Here is a 19134-nt window from a genome sequence, read left to right on the forward strand (position 1 = left end):
TCCTCGGCAGTTCCCCCTGGCTGTCTCCGTCTCTTTTGGGTTCCGGCAGGTGGTTTCGTTCTTGCCACATGTGGTTTTTACCTCCCTCTGTGTGGGGGGCGGCAGCCCCTAGTCTCTGAACCCTGGGCTGAGCCCCTTGTCTTCCGGGTCAATAGGGCTGGGCAGGTTGTCTGCGCTCAGTACTCGAAAACAAGCTTTGAGTGGTAGGTGAAAAAGGGCAGTGCGGTCCATAATAAATGCTTTCTTTTAAATGCTGCATAGCTCCCACACGTGTGTCCTCCGAACACGTCTGGGGAGATCCCAGGTTATTAAAGGCCGATGCTTCCGGATGCAGCTCCTCCCCACGTTCAGGCCGTCGGGCCCATGACTGGACGTCACAGCAAAGGTTTCCTGAGCTCCAGCCCAGTTGTTTCCTTCCTCTTATAAAGAGCAAGTCCTACCCTACTGTCTGGGATTGGTCCCCCTGGACACAATCTCATTCAGCTTGTCCTCCAGAGGGACAGTCCTACATTCACATCTGAGATCATGGGATCAGGGCTTCAGAAACGGAGACACCCACGGCCTCAGGGCCCACATGGTCCCCAAGACACCCACCGGCTGTGACCTTCTTCAATCCAACTCTGATTTCTCAGGGCTTCTCCTCCTGGCAGAGGGCTGCTTCCCTGAGTACCATCCCCATGGTTCCCTCGCCTGCAGATGGATCCAGGGGTTGGAGGGTTGACTCCCCCGGGGCAGGGCCAACAAGGGGGTCAGAACCAAAACAGCCCACACAGGTTGAAAATAAACATTTTATGTAAAGACATCCTTTAAGGGAGGTGGAGCTCCCATCGCAGACCTCTCCGGGACGGCTGCCCCAACCCAAGGGAAACGTTGAGTCTGGGCCAAGTAAGAGACAACCTGGGGTCTGAGAGCAATGGAGGGTGTGGAAAGTGGGTGGGGAGAGGGCAGAGTCCAGCTCAGCCGGCTTGGCCGAGAGTCAAGGTGCTAAACTCCTGGCTCCATCGAAGCACGAGGTCCTCGCTCTTGGCCGGGGTCAGGACGGTGTACGTCTCATTCTGCAGACATCTCATGCGGGACACCTGCACGGGGATTGGGCGCACGTGGTCCAGCTAGGAAAGCCAGGAGCCCGAGGTGTCGGAAATTCAAGAACAGGAGGTGGGCGGGCGTAGGCACAGGGAGCAGAGGGAAGGAGGAAACTCAGATGTGGGTTTTTAAAGCGGGGAGGCACACCACGTAGCCCGACTCCCCCTTTCAGAAATGAGGAGCCTGAGGCTGGAGAGGAAGTGACTTGGCTCAGACGACTTGGTGAGTAACAGCAAGAGCCAAGACTGAGGCCTCAGCCTCTCAGGCCCAACCCGGCTGGGGGTTCTTCCCTCCCGGCGCACCCACAGGGCCTCTGATGTGCTGCCTCCCTCCCTCCTGGAACCCTCTGCCTGGGGGCCTGGGAGAGCTGCTCACCCCAGGGCGGGAGGAGTGGGGACAGAGCTCCACGGAGGAGGCTCTGCCCGGAGATGCACCCATTCTCCACACCCCTGATGCTCGGACGCCACGGGGGGCCCAGAAAGGACCAGCCCTTGGGGCTGATGGGAGGCAGCAGGGGCGGGGGGGGGGGGGGCGGCAGAGGGAGGGGCTCACCTTCCGGTTCCGGTTTCTCATCCTACACTGCTGGCTTTTGAAGGCACAATAGTTCGGGTACTGCACGTATTCTGTGTCACAAATCTAAGCCAGGAGGGGGGGGGTGGGAGGTGAGAAGACATCAGAAGCCTCACAGACGCCAGCCCTGCAGAGTGCGCCCACGATGGCAGGACCAGGGCACAGAACCAGACCCTTTGCACCTGGGGTGTCCCCTCTGCCCTTCCCGTCCCACCCTCAGCCATGGTTCAGTTGCTGGGAAGAAGCCAGGAGCTGGAGCTGAGAAGGGGGTGCCCTGCTGGTCACCTAGCTGGGAAAGCAGCCGAGCGACGAGGGCCAGGGAAGGGGCCCAAGCAGCGGTCCCATCTCAGGGAGCTTCCTAGGGACTGTTCAGTGCGGAAGAGGTCAGAAGTGCCTCTAATGTATGACCCTGGGCCAGTCACTTCCCTCTATGAACCTCGCCTGCCCATCTATAAATCCAGGGGAGCAGCTGAGGCAGTCCGAGACCCCTTCCAGATCTAGGGGCCCAGGGAGAAGAGCTGGGTGGAGACCTCTCGGCTCAGATAAAAGCCCTCTCTTAAGCTGCCTCTGCTTTTCCTGGTCTTGATTTTTCCTGCTAAACCACAGAAGGGAGGGGCCGGGCTCTCAGCTACAGCAGCTCGTTCCGTGGGGGGAGGTAACTCTGGAGGCGGGGAGCAAAGTTGATCCCATTGAGAGGGAAAGCGCTAGAAGATTTGGGAAGGAGCCTCCAGACTTAGGCAGGGAAGCACTGGGTCACCGTCAGCAGCCGTTTGGGGCAGAGATGAAGTCCCCCACCCCACCCGCTGCAGGTAACCGGCAGAGCTGGGACCAGACCTGTCTCACGCCCCCATGGCCTGTGCCCGCCCGGCCCTCCAGGTTTCTACGCCTTCGCTAAGCGCAATCCTGCTCTCTTGGGGGTCTGGAGGGTCTACTGGGGAGAGGCAGGAGGCTCAGTGAGGCCAGGGGCCCAAGCCCCCCTCCACATCCTAGGGTTCCCCAGAGCAGGGGACCAGAGGGAACCGGGGTGAGCAGGGTGGGGCTGAGCTTTGGGGAAGGCGCTGACCTTGGTGGGGAAGTCCCCATCCTGGAAGCTGAGGAACTCGGTCTGGAGCCAGCTGGCGACCCGATTGTCTTCGCAGCCCTTGGTGGCCAGCCGGGCACACCAGAAGTCCATGCGCAGCCCGCCGTACAAATCCAGCGCGTAAAAGCGGCCCGATTTTAGGGTCCCTACCTGTGGCACGGGGCACAGGGGAGAGGTGGGCGTCCTGGCCCCCCTGCTGCCCCATCCTGCCTGGGGCCTGAGGCCCCCGGCCGCTGCAGGCCACCCTCCTCGGTACCTGGGTGCCGACGGACATGCTCTGGGACGCGAGCAGGGGGCTGACGAAGGGCGTCTTGTGGGAGCTGTCACACTGCTGCCGCTGCAGGCTGGCCTCCGAGCGGCACTGCTCCAGCTTGAGGGAGCAGAACTCACAGAGGGCACATGTAGCCACGTGGCGCCGCCCAAGGCTGTCACAGACCTGAGGAGGAGCGCGGCTGGGGGACTGAGGCTCCCCCGCTTCCGCCCTCCAGAGCCGCTCCGCAGAATGTCTCCGCATTAAGTCTTTTCCAGAAGCTCCTGTGGCTTTTCCCTGCCCCCCTCCCCAAGAGTCCTCAAGGACCTCCCGTCGGCTCTCTGTTTCTTCACCCTTTTCCTGGATTATTTATCTACTCACAGGTAATATTCATCTCCCTGCTGGTGACACCCAAACCTTTACCATCACTTCTGATCTCTTTCCTGAGCTCCAAATCCCCACGGCCAAGTGCCTGACAGACATGTAACTTAGCCCGTCTGAAAAAGACCCATAACCCTCCCTTCCTCTCCGCTAATGATAACGCTAACATTCACAAAGAGTCGGCACAGTGCTGCGCACCATGGCGCTAAGTACCATCATCTCCTTGGGTCTCCACAGGAAGCTTCTACTAGCATAGGTACTAAGCAGGCCTCCGTTGTGTGCCTGACGAGGAAACTGAGGCTCCGTGAGGCTGAGTCAACTGCTCAAACCCACGTCTAGTGTGTGTGGAGCTGAGGCACTGGTCCTGGTGCTTCCAACTCCAAAACCTGTCCTCTGCCCGAGCACCTAGGCTCAGAACCTCCAAGTTCTTGGATGACATTTTGTATGTGGAGCCCGGTGGGGCTCTCTGCCCTGAGCAAGTCTCCCCAGCCTTCCAGGAGGAAGGAGGATCTCGCCCTGCAGCATCGCCAGTCCATCCCGTCAGCGTGTCACAGTCACAAAATCTCTTACGTCGCCTTCCTTGCTCCTCCTAACAGCACACGGGGGACGCATCATCATGTCCCTGACCCCAAATCATGACTGAATTCTCTTTTCTTACCAAATTAAATACAAATGCTTCAGACTGCCATTCGGGATTATTCACATCATGACCCTTATTATCTCTTTGACTCTAAAAATCCAGTGAGCCCTCCACCACTCCTGAACTTCCTACACTCCAAAACAAAAACAAAAAGACCCAGAAGAACTCTCTCTCCAGCACCTACCACACTCCTTTTGTAACGCTACTGAATCCCTGCTCCCTGCGGGCCGAGAACAGCAGTGTGCTCGTTTTTTTTTTTGTTTTTTGTTTTGGTTCCATGTGGAATTTCTTCTCTTTCTTGCCTCAGAGACTTTGCACAAATTGATACTAACCCCTCTAGCAGGAACCTCTACCAACCCCTTCTTTTGCCTGGTTAACTTCTTTTAGCTCCGGGTCTCAGTTTACACATCAGTTCCTCCAAGAGGCAATTCTCCGATCCAGCCCAACGCGACGTTTGTGCTCTCCATCTGCTCTCTGCACTTTGTGCTTGTCCGTCATGCATTGATCCTGCCACACCATTCTCCGTTTCCGCGTCTGTCTCTCCCACCGGACTCCAGGAGGAGAGGGAATGGGATCTGTTGTACTCATTGCTAAAATACCTAGGACAGAGTTGCTAACATCTCAAATACCTAGCCTGATCAATATTTGAACAAACGGATGAATGGGTGGCATACCAGCTCTCAACAAACATTTGCTAACTTGCACTTTTTGAAAGCCCTGTTTCCTGGGAATAGGACCTGCTGGGTGCTGAGGACACGTCGAGGCTGGGATCTCTCTACAGATCCCTGGAAACGGTTCTATGATCCCTCTGGAAAGAAGAGCTACATCTAAGGTAAAGCCAAGTCCTGCCGGTGGTGAACTGGCTCAGGAGATGACTCAAACCCAACGAGGCGCCGCCACAGCATGAATTCTGGACTGAAATGGATTCCAGACTCCGTCCTGTGACCTCCTCCTTTAAGGGGAGCTGGAGATACCCTTCCAAAGAAGGGATTCTCACTTGGAGAGAATCTCCAATGATGCCTCGGGCTTTATGTAGCCCCGCCCATTAACCGCTCCTGAGGCCCAGAGGATGCCCGGTGAGCATGGAGCCATTAAACAGCATGGTGGGCATACCGACTTCCCGAAACCGAGGATCTCATCCTCCAAGTGCTGCCAGGCCTTGGCTGTAGGGGTTATGACACAGGTGTTCTCCACAATCGAGTAGCACAGTGCCAGCAAGGCCTCCACGTGAGGCAGCTGCAGGAGACTGCAAGAAGACGGCACCGGCTGGGGCAGAAAGCCCACCCACTCTCTTCCCCTCCCCTTAGCGTCTAGTCCTAGTCACACACATTTAGCATGCTGGATGGGGCCCCGGAAGCCTCCAGGCCAACTGCCTCCTTTTACAAATGAGGAACTGAGATCCAGAAAGGGGAAGTAAAAGTTGCAGTGCTCATCAGGGTCAGAGACAACCCCAGAACCCAAGTCTGGTAGCTCTAGTTTCAGGGCGCACCCCACTACTTCATGTAGAGACGGACGTCTAGGGCAGTGCTTAAGCCCATGACGGCCACACAGCAGGCGAGGCAGGCAGCGGCTAGGTGCACCTGAAGCCCAGGCAGATGTGAATGGGTCTGGAGGCCGAAGCTGGCAAAGGGGGCTTCTCATTCCCAAAGACAGCGGGGAAGGTAGGGCCGGTGGGGCAGACAGAACTTCCTGTACCTGCCGGGGCTCTGGGCTTTCCAGATATTCTCCTCATATACATCATTCATTTCATTCATTTCATCCATTTCCTGCACGGATCGGATGACCTCTTGGATGTTCTCCATCGTCATGGGAGTAGACTCCACTTCCCGCACCCGGGGAGTGAAGGAGAAAGGGTTGGAAGTTACAAATTCAGACTGGGTCTTGGGCTCCGGGTCTGCCTGCAACCCAGACGTCACCTCCAGCGCCTGCTTTGTGCCCTGTCCTTCCTCCCACTCCTCCTCTTGTCCCTCCCGCTCCTGCCCTTGATCCTGGCCGCCCAGGGACAGGGAGGATTGTAGCAGCTCCTCCACGCTGCTGTTAAGCCGCTCGGGCCAGGGCTGGAAGGCCTGTTGTTCTGTGGCTGCAGCAGGGTTTGGGAGGGACCAAGAGAGAGAAGGGAAAGGGATGGTCAGGTTTCTGACCCCCCATGTCTTTGTTCGCAGAGGGACACACATAAACGCAGACAAAAACACATAAACAAACACATACATAAACACAAAGGCAGAGAAAGGCAGCGCAAATTGCACATATTCATTCAGTTGAGCATAAAAAACACAGAAGAGAATACAAATATCAAAATAAAAGAACATTACCAGGGCGACAGTGGAGGCAGCGTCACCGGTCCCCTTTCCACCTCCCTTACAAGTGGTCCTCTTCCCTAAGCCACCTCAAATACCACCTTTTGTCCCCCTCACTTAGGAAACACCAGTATTCTGAATACCTAGCAACCAATCCTTTCTAGAGTGAAGATTTTAGCTGGGAAAAGTCCCAGAGCACTTCTTAATGTAGGAAGGTTTTGGGGAGCTAGGGAACATCAGTTCAGGGCAGAGATGTACGTAATGTCAGAAAACATCCTGGGACAGGAAAGCCCTAACTTGTATTCAGAAAAAGCAGGCTCTTCCTTATGTAAATAGCTGCCCATGGCCACCTCCACTGGCTCATCTCCCCACGTCCCTCCCACTGATGCCTTAAACCCTGGGCTCTGGGACTCGTGGGAGGAGAGGCTGGGAGTCTCCCGGGTGCTGGGAGGGTCTCACCTGTGATGCGGGAGGACTTGGGGGAGGTCATCGTCGTGAGCGGCACTTCAGAGGAAGTGTCCACCTCCTTGAGAGTGTTTGGTGAGATTGAGACTGGCTGGGAGCACCCGACCCGCTGCAAGGAGAGAAGCAAAGTGGGAACGCCTTTCCCAAAGGGCGGACTTCTACTCCTGCTTATCCTCCGTCCCTGTCCCTCGGGTCTCCTCTCTCACAGTTCCTGGGCGGGAATGAGGGCACATGGCCCCCGGTGGAACTCTCTAGACCTGAGAAAGGTCCCCTGCAAGATCAGACTCCCGTCTGGCCCACACTCCTGCCTTCAGTCTTTTGCATTTGACTTGAATGACATCACTGACCTGCTGGAAGGGCTTATCTCTGCCTCCTCCCATCCCTCTTCCCTACTTTTCTTGCGGTAACAGGACTGTTCTGACAGTCTGAATGCCCAAGGTGAGACTGTATGCACGTATAATCTGGGTAAATGATGGCAAAGTGGCAGGTAGGGAGGACCTAAGGCTGGCTTGGCGCCACTGCCACCGCCTGTCCCTTGATCCTTGACACCAGATCCAACCTCTGTCCCGGCCTCACCTTGGCGTAGTAGACGTGGTTGGAGCAACGGTACTGAGTAAACTGGCAAAAGGACTCAAATCGGGAGGCATGAGGGAGGTCGGAGCAGACAGCGCCTGGGGAAGGGCGTGCGGCGGAAGTGAACACACCAGGGGGAACGCCCTCTGGGAGGGGGCGGGACGGGGCGGTGGGCTCCCGGGGTCTGGAGAGCCCAGCACGCGGGCTCAGTGTGAGGCGCCAGCCACCCCCTCGCCCCGGGTCCAGCGAGCACAGGTCTGGCCCTCGAGGCGGGCCCTCACCTTCCGGCACCAGGCCGTGGTTTTCATACTGGTCCAGCTGGACGAGGGTGGGGTTCCGGCAGCCGTGGGTTGCGCGGAGCCGGCAGGTGGTCTCTGCCTTCCAGGTTGGGGTCAGCAGCGCAAAGAAGCGCTCATACTCGGTGGGAGAGAGGGGGCTGCCCGGAGTGGAGGTCGAGAGGGTATCCTGGGCGGAGGCCGGTGCCGGAGGCAGGAGCAGCACTGCGGGGCGGGAAACAGACCACGGATGGACCCAACTCCGACACCGGGCGAGCCGGCCCGTGCACACGGGGACCGGGGTGTCTGGCCGCCGAGCCCGCGGGCGAGGGCGAGAGGGCTGGGGCGGGGGGAGGGGCTGGAAGCGGCCGGCCCAGGGGAAGGCGGTTCAGAGACGGTGCAGGGAGGGCTCCGGGGGCGGACGCGCGCTCACCCCTCAGGAGTGAGAGAAGGGAGGCGGCGGCGAGCTGCCTCATGGCCCCGGACGGTCGCCCGTGTTCCCGGGACCGAGCGGCCTCTAACGGGCCGAGCCAGGGCTAGCCGGCGGGCGGGGGCCGCGGGTGCGAAGCCGCCGACGTCACAAAGGGCGGGGCGGGCCACGCGGGGGGTGGGGGACGGGGAAACGGACGTTTGGCCGGGCTCGGTCGGAGGGCGGGTGCGGGTCCCCGCGTGTCACGCTCCAACACGAGAGGACAAGGAGGGCAGGAGTGATCACTGACTCGGTGCCTTGGACGGCGGAGCTCCTGTGTTGTTCCTTACGCGTGACGTTTTTTCATCTCAAGGTGATCCCATAAAGTGGATACTGTTACTAGCCCTATTTTACAATCTTCCCAAGAAGGGGTGAGGCCTGGAAGTGAGGCGCGCAGAGATGGGACGTACAACACCAAGTCTGGAGAGGGCGCCTCCAGGTAAGGAGCCGAAGGAGAAGCAAGAGGGGGTTCGGGTGAGGAGGAGATGGGGCATAAGGGGGGCTCAGTCTAAGGAGGTGGTTTCCTGGTGGAGGCGGGCCAGACAGCTCACTGGTGTAGGGCAAACTACGTGTTTTTCTGTTTTGTGTTTAAAATAAGTCAGCCTGATACTTAGTCACGTATAAAGCACACAGTACACATTTACTGGAAATTAAGTGAAAGGCATCTAAGGGAGAAAAGATGCAGAATCGTAAAGGTTTTGGAAACCCTGGTCTGAGGCACAGTCCCCAGGCAGCTCGGGTGGTTCCAGAGAAGTTGACAAGTTGTGGATTCTGGGGCAGAGGTACCACTTCTGGTTCCACATCTTGTCCCACTTCTGGCATGTCATCCTCCCACCTTTTAGCCAACTCAGAGGATGCAAAATATGCTTAGCACATGCACTGAAATAGTGTCTCTACAATAAACAGAGCAGGCCAACATGTACAGCTTTTATTCACCGACCCAATTCCTTTCCATATGAGATATCTGCACTCCACCCTGCCCCTCCCACTCACAAACCAGGATGAATCCTCTTGGCACAGAGGAAGGGGTGACCCTTCAGCCAGGGCCACAGCCCAGATGATCTGGAGGAGCCCCCGCTGGAAAAGCAGGAAGAGAGTGAAGAAAGTTTATCACGCCATGGCCCCCCACGAGGGGAGGGGATCAGGAGGCTGGGGGAGGGCCCCATGCTACTGCCCCAGTCCTTAAATACAAAGCAAGGGGAGTAAGAGAACCATCCCTCAAAAATACAGCACCAACCTCAGCATGGAGGCAAAAGGACAGTGGGCAAGACCCCTTCCCTCTGAAGGGGGTGGGCTGAATGAGAGCACATACCGTTAGTGGCTGCAGCAACCCCCGTACCAGGGTCTGGGTGCAGCCTCAGCACCAGGAGTGGGGAGGCGAGGAGAGGGGATGACAACTCTGCGCCACCCACCTCTCCCTGACCCCAGCCAGGCATCCCTCTCCCCACTAGCCCAGGTCAGGGGATGTGGAAGAAACTGTGTTGGAATCCAAGGCCCTTGTCTATTTCTTCTTCCGTTCTTGGGAGCAGCGTGGGCAAAACCTTCAAAGGAACGTGACAGAGAAGGGGGAGAGAGTGAGCGAAAGGGCGGATGCCCTCTGTCACTCACTCAGCTCGTGACAGTCCAGCCCCACCGCAGCTCTCACTCACCACTTCCCCCGAGGCTTGGTGGTCAGCCCCACACAGGCAAAATGGAACCACTCGATGGAACACTGGGAAAGGAAGAGGATGGGAGAAGCAGAACTCAGGGACCGGGGGGGGGCAGAGGAAAGAAAAGAACCCCCCCCCCACCCTCCATTCCCCTCCCCATCCTTTAGGAATACTCCCCTATTCCATCCCTTGGGAGAATTCTTGAAGGGTCCAAGGCCAACCAACTCCAACTACCTTTCTCCTATCCCGAAGTCCCCCTATTCAACCGTTACCCCCCTTCTTGTACCCAACTCCCTTCATGTCCACCAGAACCCCCCCCCCATCCTGAGGCAAAACAGTTCTTACATCAGGGTTGTCACAGCCAATCATCTCTCCATAGGAGACCTGGTGACAAAGGCAATAGGTGGGTTCGTTGGGATCCACAGGCATATCCAACACATCAGAGGGGTGGACACTGCCAAAGGTCACTGAGGGCATCCCATACTCAGGGCTTCTGCGTGCCAAGAGGGAGAGAAAGTGTCATCTGCAGGAAGGGAAGCTACAGCTTGAGATGCCCAGAGCCAGCGGAGGAGGAGGTCCTTGTGGGGCTAGTGATCTGTGGCTTCTCCTCTGTATCCAGCAGATACCAAAATGGCAAGGAGAGTTGTTGGCACAGGACACAGCAAAGTGGCAAGGGGCACTGTGGCTGGGGTGAGGTGGCGGGAAAGAGGAGTCTGTCCCTTGGCAAAATGCTCCCTGACACACTCACGTGCGCACAAGTTTTAACTTCTTCTGGGCAGCCTTGGGGGCTTCTTCGTCGGAGTTTTTCCCTTTGGAACGAGCACGGGCAGCCTTCTTCTCCTTTTGAGTCCGGCCTTCTAGGCAAAAGGGGGGGAAGCCAGAAGGCAGGGAGACAGAAGGATGGGTTAAGCCCCCCTCCCCCTGCCCCTCCTCCAAGCCGGTGCAGGCTGGCTTCTCCCTCGGGGTCCTCGCCCCACCCCTCGCCCCACCTCTCACAGCCCCGCCCCCCTCCTCACTCTTTTTGCCTTTGCTGGAAGAGCTGTCATAGTCACTTGACTCAATCTGCTTCTCCTTCAGATCAGCCTCAAAACGGGCCAGGTCTGTGTCCAGTCGCCGAATGTGTTTGTCCACCTGGGTGGGAAGGAAGGAGAAGGAAGAGCTACAGGGCTGGTTCCAGTTAAAGAAAACAGGCGGAGGCAGATTCTATGGATCTCCCAGACCCAAAACAGATCCCAACACGGCTGAAGGAGGGGGTCTAGGACCCCGAGGAATAGACGGGAGGCAGGTGGGGAGCCATGAACAGGGCCATACCATCTCATAGGTCTGCATGGCAAGCTGCACCTTGTCGTCACCAAATCCCTTGCACTTGCCATAGGCTTCCTGGATCTGTCTGAGAAGGGCCAGTTTCTCCTCGGAGCTCAGGCTGCGGGCGCTACTCATATACTCAGTGGCCAACTTGTCAATTTCAGCCTTCAGGTCTACAACAGAGACAGAGGCCTGGTCACAATGGCCCCTGAGTGGCTAGGTGGAACACACTTCTTCCTCTTGCTCCTTGGACCTTTTCCATTGACCATCATAACCTTCCAATTAAAACGTACTGAACATTCCTAGGTACTGTGCCACGTACTCAAGTAATGCAACATGTTCACAATATTTGTTTCAAAGGTGCCTTCGGGTGCTGAAAACATTGCTATCATAGTTGGAACTGAATTTATTGAACCATAATGAGGGATTCCTGGCACCCGGCACTAATACGAAGTGTGTTTTTGTCGCTGTCTGAAGATGCTTCTTTGCAGGGCTTGCTGCCTCTTGAACCATGAACTTTCTCTCAAAAGCCATCTGGTTTCTCGTCTCGAAAACATCCCACGACAGCTCTGAGTGCTACAAACCAGGCTGGGTCATCTGCTGCTGCTGGCTTCCAGGTCTGTACATCTATATCTCATCATTTAAAATTAGGCCCTGGTCCATTCACGGCACAGTTCTTCTACTTACTGCCCACCCTGTTTTGCTCATCGTTTGCAACTTGCTTATATTTCCCATCACTTTTTTTCTGTTTGTTCATTTTAGATATTGCTCCAAACGTTTCTGCAAGGCTGGTGACGTCCCAAGACACTGAGACTTTAGATGCCCACTGCCCAATATTTGGTAGTGCTCACAAAACATGTCGATGGAGAAAAAAGTACGACTGCAACACGGGGCAGCAATAGGTAACAGGGAAGACCTGCGCGCACACTAGGTTTACGCCCCGCTTCATTTGAGGCCCTTGGAGGAAGCTGGAAAAGCATGTATGTAGTTCAGTAATCTCCAACTGGTCTTTCTGTGCATGAACTCAAGAGCTGGAACTGTATTACAAAGCAAGGAGCTGGTGCTCAGCATTCAGCAGGGAGTTCTCAGGGGCCTACGTCCAGGATTTTAGATGATGTTCACCTTTTCATGAGTGAACTTACCAAGAGTAACTTAAATCACAGCTTTAGGTATTCTAACAACAGCTTGTTACATCCTTGGGCACAGTTACATGAGGATGCACCTACATATCCATCAGCAGGTGCGGGGGGATAGCTCCAACAAATACCTTTGACCTTGAAGAGACAAACCTGACCACTGTAGTGTGGCCTCAGGCTCTAAATGCATGCCTCAGTGCAGCCAGACTTGCTCAACGCCCAGGCAAGGCCACAGATGGTACCCAGTGCTTCTGTGCGGCTGAAGAATATAGTGTAGAGATCCTGATGTTTGTTAATTGCTGCTCTTCCTTCTTTTTTCCTTTCTTTTTAAGATCTTCTCATGCAGCAAAGTTCCTGTCTACCAACATGAGTTGCAGTCTAAAGCCACAGTGAATTTTGTGACAGTAACATTAACAATCCAATGGAATAGAAACATTCTAGTCTTCCTATAAACGTACTGAACATGGAGAACAGAAATGATTCTAGGCATGACTTTGGTTTTTTTAATTCTTCTTGAGGGAGATATAAAGAGCACAGCATCTTTGAATTCTTGAGGCACTGTCACAATACGCCATGTGTTATGGAAAAGCTGACACACAAATATGGGTCATTATTACTCTCCTTCTAAGAACTGCAAGAGAGTGAGTGAGAGAGAGAGAGAGAGAGAAGCTGCAGCAATCCAGACCAGACGATATGCTAACACCAAACAGAAGAAGAAACGATCATATACACACTCACTATACACTGGACTCCTTACTCTGTACGTACCCTCTGTTCTTTGGTCCAGGTCCCTCATGAGCTGGAAGTTTCTCTGCAGTTCAAATGGGAGGTTTTCAATACCTGGGGAGAAGAGGAGAAATTGAGCCTCCCTGGACGTCCTAGGCCCTACCGCTGCTTTTAAAGAACAGGTCCAAAACAACACTCGGTTTTCCCTCCTTCAAACCGCTGGATTATCTGTTACAGCACTCATCGTTCTGCTCTCAGGAGAGGTCACGTCCGCCTCTTTCCACAACTAACCCCTCCATCTCTACACAGCTTTCCCACCCTTCCTCCCTTCAGTGACTTTACAAATCAGCCCTTCCCTTTCCTTTCTTTCAATCTCTGTCTCCAAGCTCCTTGCCCTCAACTTACAAATACCCTCCTGGCATCCTCCACCACTCATCACACACACACTTCCAACCTGCTCTCCATACAGTAGCCAGAATTGTTCTTTAAAAAATGCAGATCTGGGCTTCCCTGGTGGCGCAGTGGTTGGGGGTCCGCCTGCCGATGCAGGGGACACGGGTTCATGCCCCGGTCCGGGAAGATCCCACATGCCGCGGAGCGGCTGCGCCCATGAGCCATGGCCGCTGAGCCTGCGCGTCCGGAGCCTGTGCTCCGCAACGGGAGAGGCCACAACGGTGAGAGGCCCGCGTACCGCAAAAAAAAAAAAAAAAAAAAAAAAAAAAGCAGATCTGCTCAAGTCACTGTCCTGTTTATAACCCTCGAGTAACCTCCTACTGCAATATTCCTATTGCTATTCTGCACTTTCTGGCCCTTGCTTCCCTCACACCAGCCCTAACTCACATCAGTCCCTGTCTGTGCTCTCTCTCTGCTCTATCATACTGGCCTCCACTGAGTGCCTTGAACTTGCCAGTGCTCTTCATGACACTTGGCTTCTCACACGCTACTCTCTCTGCCCAGAATGCCCTGCCCAGTCTTCTTCATCCCACCTCCACCATACCTCTTGGCCTTCAAATTCCTGTTCATTCTTCAAAGTTCAGCTCAACCCTGACTGCCCCAAACTCCAACAAGTGCCCTGGATTATGCTGTCATGCTATTTTTTTTTTTAAATACGTATTTCGCTGCGTGGGGTCTTAGTTGCAGTACACGGGATCTTTGTTGCGTGCGGGACCTTTTAGTTGTGGCATGTGGGATCTTGTATTTGCAGCGTGTGGGATCTAGCTCCCTCCCTGACCAGGGATCGAACCCAGGCCCCCTGCATTGGGAGTGCGGAGTCTTAACCACTGGACCACCAGGGAAGTCCCTGTCGTGGTATTTTGTGTCTACCCTTTTGGGCTCTTATCCAATGTACTTACATAAGTAATTGCGTAATTAGTTATTTGGTATGTCTCCCCAGCTCTCCAGAAGGGTTAGATGCATCTGTCTTCTTCCCTATTTCTCTAGAGTTTAGAACTATGATGTGCATACAGAGGATCCTCAGTAAATACTTGAATAAATGCATGAATACTTAAGTCTCTCTCATAAAAGAAAAATCTCTTCCCATGACTCCACTTCCAACTTTTAAAATGCCTCCACTGCTTTAACCTATAAACTCAGGTTCGCCACCACCAGTTTACTGAGACTAAGCCATCAGTGACTTACCAAGTCAAATGATGGGTTACTAGTCCCATCCTAAAAAAATTACCTTCGCAGGATCTGGCACCATCTTCTCGTCTTCGAATAACTTTCTTCCTCTTAAGATTCCAAATCTCATCACATACTTTCTAGCAATTCCGTCACTGACATTTCCTTAGCCTGTCCCTTAAATGTTAATATTTTCTTGAGCTTACACTTAATTTAATCCTCTAGTTTTCTCACTTGCTTTCTCTGAATGATCTCCATCTTATTTACTCTTACAGATACAATTACCATTCCTATGCTTAAATCTAAGTTGAATAAATACGTTACTGTTACTCCTGAATTTCCTATCTTGTTGATGATTTACTGTCTACCTCACTTCCCAAACAGGAAATAGAGAAGTCACCTTAGATTCCTCCTTCTCTCTCAACCACTCAGTCAGTCAATCCTGTCATATTTAACTCCTAAACACTTCTGTCACTCCCCGAGATCAGGTCCTCATCTCTGACCAGGACTGTTATCCCTAACTGATCCCTATTACCAATGTCATCATGCTCCAATTTATCATGCAACATTTATTTTCCTTTATATAAAAAAATCACTCTATTTAGAAAATCTGTTGGTTCCTCGCTATTTAAAGTGCACGCTGGTGGACTTCCCTGGTGGTGCAGTGGTTAAGAATCCGCCCACCCGCACTGGTTGAGAGTCCGCCTGCCGATGCGGGGGACGCGGGTTCGGGCCCTGATCCAGGAAGATCGCACATGCTGCGGAGCAACTAAGCCCGTGTGCCACAACTACTGAGCCTGCGCTCTAGAGCCCACGAGCCACAACTACTGAGCCCGCGTGCCACAACTACTGAAGCCGGCGCGCCTCGAGCCCGTGCTCCGCAACAAGAGAAACCACCGCAATGAGAAGCCCGCGCACTGCAACAAAGAGTAGCCCCCGCTCACCGCAACTAGAGAAAGCCTGCGGGCAGCAACGAAGACCCAATGCAGCTAAAACAAACAAACAAATAAATAAACATAACGTGCAAGCTTCTTAGCTTGGCTTAAACGACCTTGCACAACCTAGCCCCAGCTACCTTCTCCAGTCTCGTTTCCCAATCTTGCACCTCGGAGTCCTATACATCAAACACTCTGGCCTCACTTTTCCCTGGCTTTGCCACAAACCCATCATAACACCTTTGCTGATGCTTTCCCCAACCTGCAATTCCCTCTCCCTCTCCGCACTCAACCTTCAAGTTTCTATACATCACATCCTCTGTACAGCTTTACCTACACCCCCAGGTAATGAGCCCCTCCTTCTCCAGTGTTACCTACTGTCCTTTTAATGTATTTCTATTATTTCATTTGTCACACTGTTTTATAAATATTAGCAGAACCTGTGTTCTACTAGACTATGAGCACTTGAGGGCAAGAGCCGGGTCTTATTCATTCTTGTATATCGCCAGTACCTGCCATTATGTCTGACCCATAGCAGAACCTCAAAAAACGAATGAATGACTCTCAACGGTAAGGCAAATGTAAGGGCATAGGGTGACGGACTCTGTGAAGAGGTAGGTTACACAAATAGCATAAACATAACACCAGATTTCCATTTGATGGGAATTGGATCTTTACTCCAAGAGGAGAAGCCTTCCGGTTCATCATGTGACAGTGGTCACTCGTAACCCCCCATCCCCACGAGAAGCCGCTTCTTCGAAAGAACTGGTTGGAGGAGCCGCGAGCAGATCTTCATCGCTGCTCCAAATGGCAGTGGATGATATATTAATACGAAAACGACCGATTCGGAACGATTTTAAGAAAATGATATATGCTGAGGCCAGAGACTCTGCAGACGGGGGCAGCAAATATCTTCCCGGCTATGCCCACCAGCCCTTCAAGAGCCGTCCCCCAGCCCTGCCGCGCAGCCCCTCCCCCGTCTACACCCCAGAGCGAGGCCTCGACCCCGGTGCCCCGCCCCCTATTTCTTCACACCCTCCAGTATTTTCTCTCGCTCAACCTTTCACGACTGTCACTTTCTGACCACCGAGACTTCGGAGCCGTGAAGCTCCTCAGCCCCGATCCCCCCGACCCGTCTGTGACCCCTGACCCCCTCCTCCAGCCTGCTCTTACTGTCCAGATAATGTTCCAAATACATCCCCGCAGCCATCTTGAAGCAAAACAAAGCAACTTCCGCTCCGCCCCGGAAGTGACTGAACGCGAAGGGAGCCGAAGAGCTCCTACCCGGCCTGGAGCCCTTCCGCCCTCACGAGGGGAACTTTCCGCCCTCACGAGGAGAACTTCCGCCCTCACGAGACGAACTTCCGGTCTGAGTACAGGGCCCGCCGAGTTGCCTTCGCCTGGCGCAGACACTGGTCCGTGGCGGGTCGGCCGGGTGCGGGGTCGGCGGCGGTGGCCGCCGCGGCCGAGGGCGCCATTTTGCGTCCTCGCTCAAACTTCCATCCCCTCCAGGACGGGGACGTGCGGGCGTGAGAGCAAGGAAACCTGTCTCTTTGGGCTTTCAGTCCACAGAGAGTCCGTCTCAGCAGCTGGGGAATGTGAATCGGCCCCTTTGGCGGAATGTGAAGCTGGCGACCAGAGCAGGTGCCTTCTTCCGCGTCGCTAGTTTCTTAGGAAGTTGAGGAGGCGCCTGGCGATGCGAGGTTTAAATCCTCCCCGTTTCTGTTCACTCGCGCGAACACCAACTCCCCAGGATTATGTTTTAACGTGGAAACAGTTGATTATTTATAAACTCTACTTATAAATACAAAGAACTACTCACACAATAAAGCTGCGGCTCTCCACACCTTTTGTCAGGGTTCCTGTCACTTGAGGACGTTCTCGCTTGTAAAGTGACAGAGTGCTTCTGGCCTTGCCCTCCTGTTTGTCTCCCTTTTTATTCGAGTTTGGGTACGATGTTAACTGGCACCATAATTCTGAAAGGATTGGGGCACGGAGCTGTCACAACGGGGCCAGTTGGATGCCGACTATCACCCTGGTCCGCGACATCACAGCGACAACTACGCTCCTCGTCCGGATGGAAAGCCACCAAGTGCACAACAGGCCGCCACCACACCAGGGACGCAGAACTCAACGCCCAGAGCCGGAGAGTGTTAGGAAGACAGTTTTGGAGATCACTGTCACCCCAAATCACGCGTTCTTAATAAGTATTAATGTCACATGGCAGGTTTTGGTTTGGGGTTTTTTTTGTTTTTGTTTTTTGGACTGTGCCGCGGCTTGCGGGTCGTTCCCCGACCAGGGAGTGAAGCCGGGTGGCGGCTGTGAGAGCCCAAGATCCTAACCACTGGGCCACCAGGGAACGCCCACATGGCAGATTTTCAATGAAACATTTCAGCCACATAATTTAGCTCAAATATGTAAAAAAGGACAAGGTGAAACCCCAGGTTTACTACTGAGCAGGTGGTAGATAGAGCAATAGAATCTAGAAGACGTCCCTCTAATTGCACGCGGCAGACCCTTGGATTATCTAATCTCCGTGCCTATTTCCGTGTCTAGCAAAATGCCTCGTATCCTGCCTACTTCATAGGGTTGTTGCTGTTGAAGTGCGAGGGTACCCTTCAAAAGAGATGCTGGTTGTAATACCTGTGATGAAGGTAGGGCTCTCAATGTCAATTCAACAGTTGGTGAGAACCGGGGGAAACGTAGTAAATATGCAGGAAACACACACTGCACGTCTGGTCATATGTGATACAGTCGTTAGTGTCACACCACGGACTGAGACTATCTTGGATGCCCACACAAGAGCCCGAGCCCTACAGCTAAGAGGTGTTGTTTCATTGCCTATCCACGCGCCACCAGCTAATGAGCGTGGCTGCCCGGCAGTCCCACACAGCATGGCCATGTTGTCAGACGTGGGAGCTTTGTCACAACTTTTTCAGTGCTTAAAAGATTTTTAATTTTCAGAAAGTAATTTTGGAGGTGATCTAGCCCAATCCCTTCATTTAACATTTGAAGAAGCATTGCGGCCGACACTGGTTGATGGGAGAGCCAGGGCGGAAGTCCAGGTTTCCCGCCCACGCTCTGCCCCTCAGCACAACAACTGTCCTGTTTCATTCTTCAACCCCGGTTATGGGTTCCACCACTGGAAACCTCTGGTTTTAGGCGCCACAGGATATGCCAGCTGGAATTAGCACTGAGCCCACAGATGCTCTGGCAGCAGTGCAGGTCCTTCCAGGAGGCCGTGCTTCCATTTCCTGGATAGGGAGAGCTTCGAGGTATCTTGTTAACACAGGACTGAACCCTGCCCTTACACCTTAGGCGACACAGTCCTCACAGCAGGATTTGTATGTAGGAACCCTCATAAACCAAGATTTCACTTCAGAGGTTTCAAAGTTGTGCCCTTCTATGGCTAGGGATACACACACGGCCCCATCACACAGCATTCGTTCTTACCGTTCGCACACTCTAGTGTAAATCCTTAGTACTGGCCTTGAACGTCTCCCCAAATAGCTGTTTCCCACGCTTATACTCACATCAGTAGCTCCACTGCCTCTGATCCTTTTACACGAATTTATTTCTATACAAGGTTCTAAAAACACCCCTTGGTTTTGTACATAAGTTTTTCTTTTTTTCCTCATTTTAAATTACTTTATAACAACTGGTTTCCTGATTTTTTTTT

At 53.8% G+C, this 19134-nt stretch overlaps 2 protein-coding genes and 1 long non-coding RNA gene across 9 annotated transcripts; 1 reads left to right on the forward strand and 2 right to left on the reverse strand.

Annotated features, from left to right (window-relative positions):
- Positions 1-774: 774 nt before the first annotated feature.
- Positions 775-8199, reverse strand: ACRBP (acrosin binding protein). 2 transcript variants are annotated; one of them, XM_067695554.1, is made up of 10 exons: positions 8049-8199; positions 7622-7840; positions 7344-7438; positions 6762-6876; positions 5701-6085; positions 5119-5251; positions 2991-3170; positions 2717-2884; positions 1636-1719; positions 775-1079 (listed from the first exon to the last, which is right to left on the reverse strand). In XM_067695554.1, exons 1-10 carry the CDS (start codon positions 8089-8091, stop codon positions 957-959), a joined length of 1545 nt encoding a protein of 514 aa, XP_067551655.1. In that variant the 5' UTR covers positions 8092-8199; the 3' UTR covers positions 775-956. The 2 variants fall into 2 exon arrangements, with proteins under 2 accessions (XP_067551655.1, XP_067551654.1); XM_067695553.1 differs by having other exon boundaries at positions 775-1109.
- Positions 7493-19113, forward strand: LOC137201555 (uncharacterized). Of its 3 annotated transcripts, XR_010932220.1 has the most exons (5): positions 7493-7595; positions 8398-8523; positions 11516-11655; positions 11801-12018; positions 12507-19113. It is a non-coding gene; the product is annotated as an uncharacterized lncRNA (long non-coding RNA). The 3 variants fall into 3 exon arrangements; XR_010932219.1 differs by lacking the exon at positions 7493-7595 and having other exon boundaries at positions 8223-8523; XR_010932221.1 differs by lacking the exon at positions 7493-7595 and having other exon boundaries at positions 8224-8523; positions 11801-11940.
- On the reverse strand, positions 8998-16770 carry ING4 (inhibitor of growth family member 4). 4 transcript variants are annotated; one of them, XM_067695568.1, is made up of 8 exons: positions 16629-16770; positions 12943-13014; positions 11045-11211; positions 10759-10864; positions 10482-10587; positions 10079-10226; positions 9734-9795; positions 8998-9625 (listed from the first exon to the last, which is right to left on the reverse strand). In XM_067695568.1, exons 1-8 carry the CDS (start codon positions 16663-16665, stop codon positions 9586-9588), a joined length of 738 nt encoding a protein of 245 aa, XP_067551669.1. In that variant the 5' UTR covers positions 16666-16770; the 3' UTR covers positions 8998-9585. The 4 variants fall into 4 exon arrangements, 3 of the variants coding, with proteins under 3 accessions (XP_067551669.1, XP_067551667.1, XP_067551668.1); XM_067695566.1 differs by having other exon boundaries at positions 10482-10590; positions 10750-10864; XM_067695567.1 differs by having other exon boundaries at positions 10750-10864; positions 16629-16769.
- Positions 19114-19134: the final 21 nt, after the last annotated feature.

Source organism: Pseudorca crassidens, chromosome 11 (genome assembly GCF_039906515.1).
Source record: "Pseudorca crassidens isolate mPseCra1 chromosome 11, mPseCra1.hap1, whole genome shotgun sequence".
NCBI lineage: Eukaryota > Metazoa > Chordata > Mammalia > Artiodactyla > Delphinidae > Pseudorca > Pseudorca crassidens.

Bases quoted from the DNA above. Each gene is read 5' to 3' on its own strand.
- ING4 (XM_067695566.1), bottom strand. From the start codon at position 16,665: ATGGCTGCGGGGATGTATTTGGAACATTATCTGGACA. The intron at 9,796-10,078 runs GTAAGAACTGTT...TTCCTTTCCCAG, and splicing joins TTGGCTGTGACAACCCTGAT to TGTTCCATCGAGTGGTTCCA. The intron at 9,626-9,733 runs GTGAGTGAGAGC...GTTCCTTTGAAG, and splicing joins ACCAAGCCTCGGGGGAAGTG to GTTTTGCCCACGCTGCTCCC.
- ACRBP (XM_067695553.1), bottom strand. From the start codon at position 8,091: ATGAGGCAGCTCGCCGCCGCCTCCCTTCTCTCACTCCTGAGGG. The intron at 2,885-2,990 runs GTACCGAGGAGG...CCCGTGCCACAG, and splicing joins GCATGTCCGTCGGCACCCAG to GTAGGGACCCTAAAATCGGG. The intron at 1,110-1,635 runs GTGAGCCCCTCC...TGGCTTTCCTAG, and splicing joins TGAGAAACCGGAACCGGAAG to CTGGACCACGTGCGCCCAAT.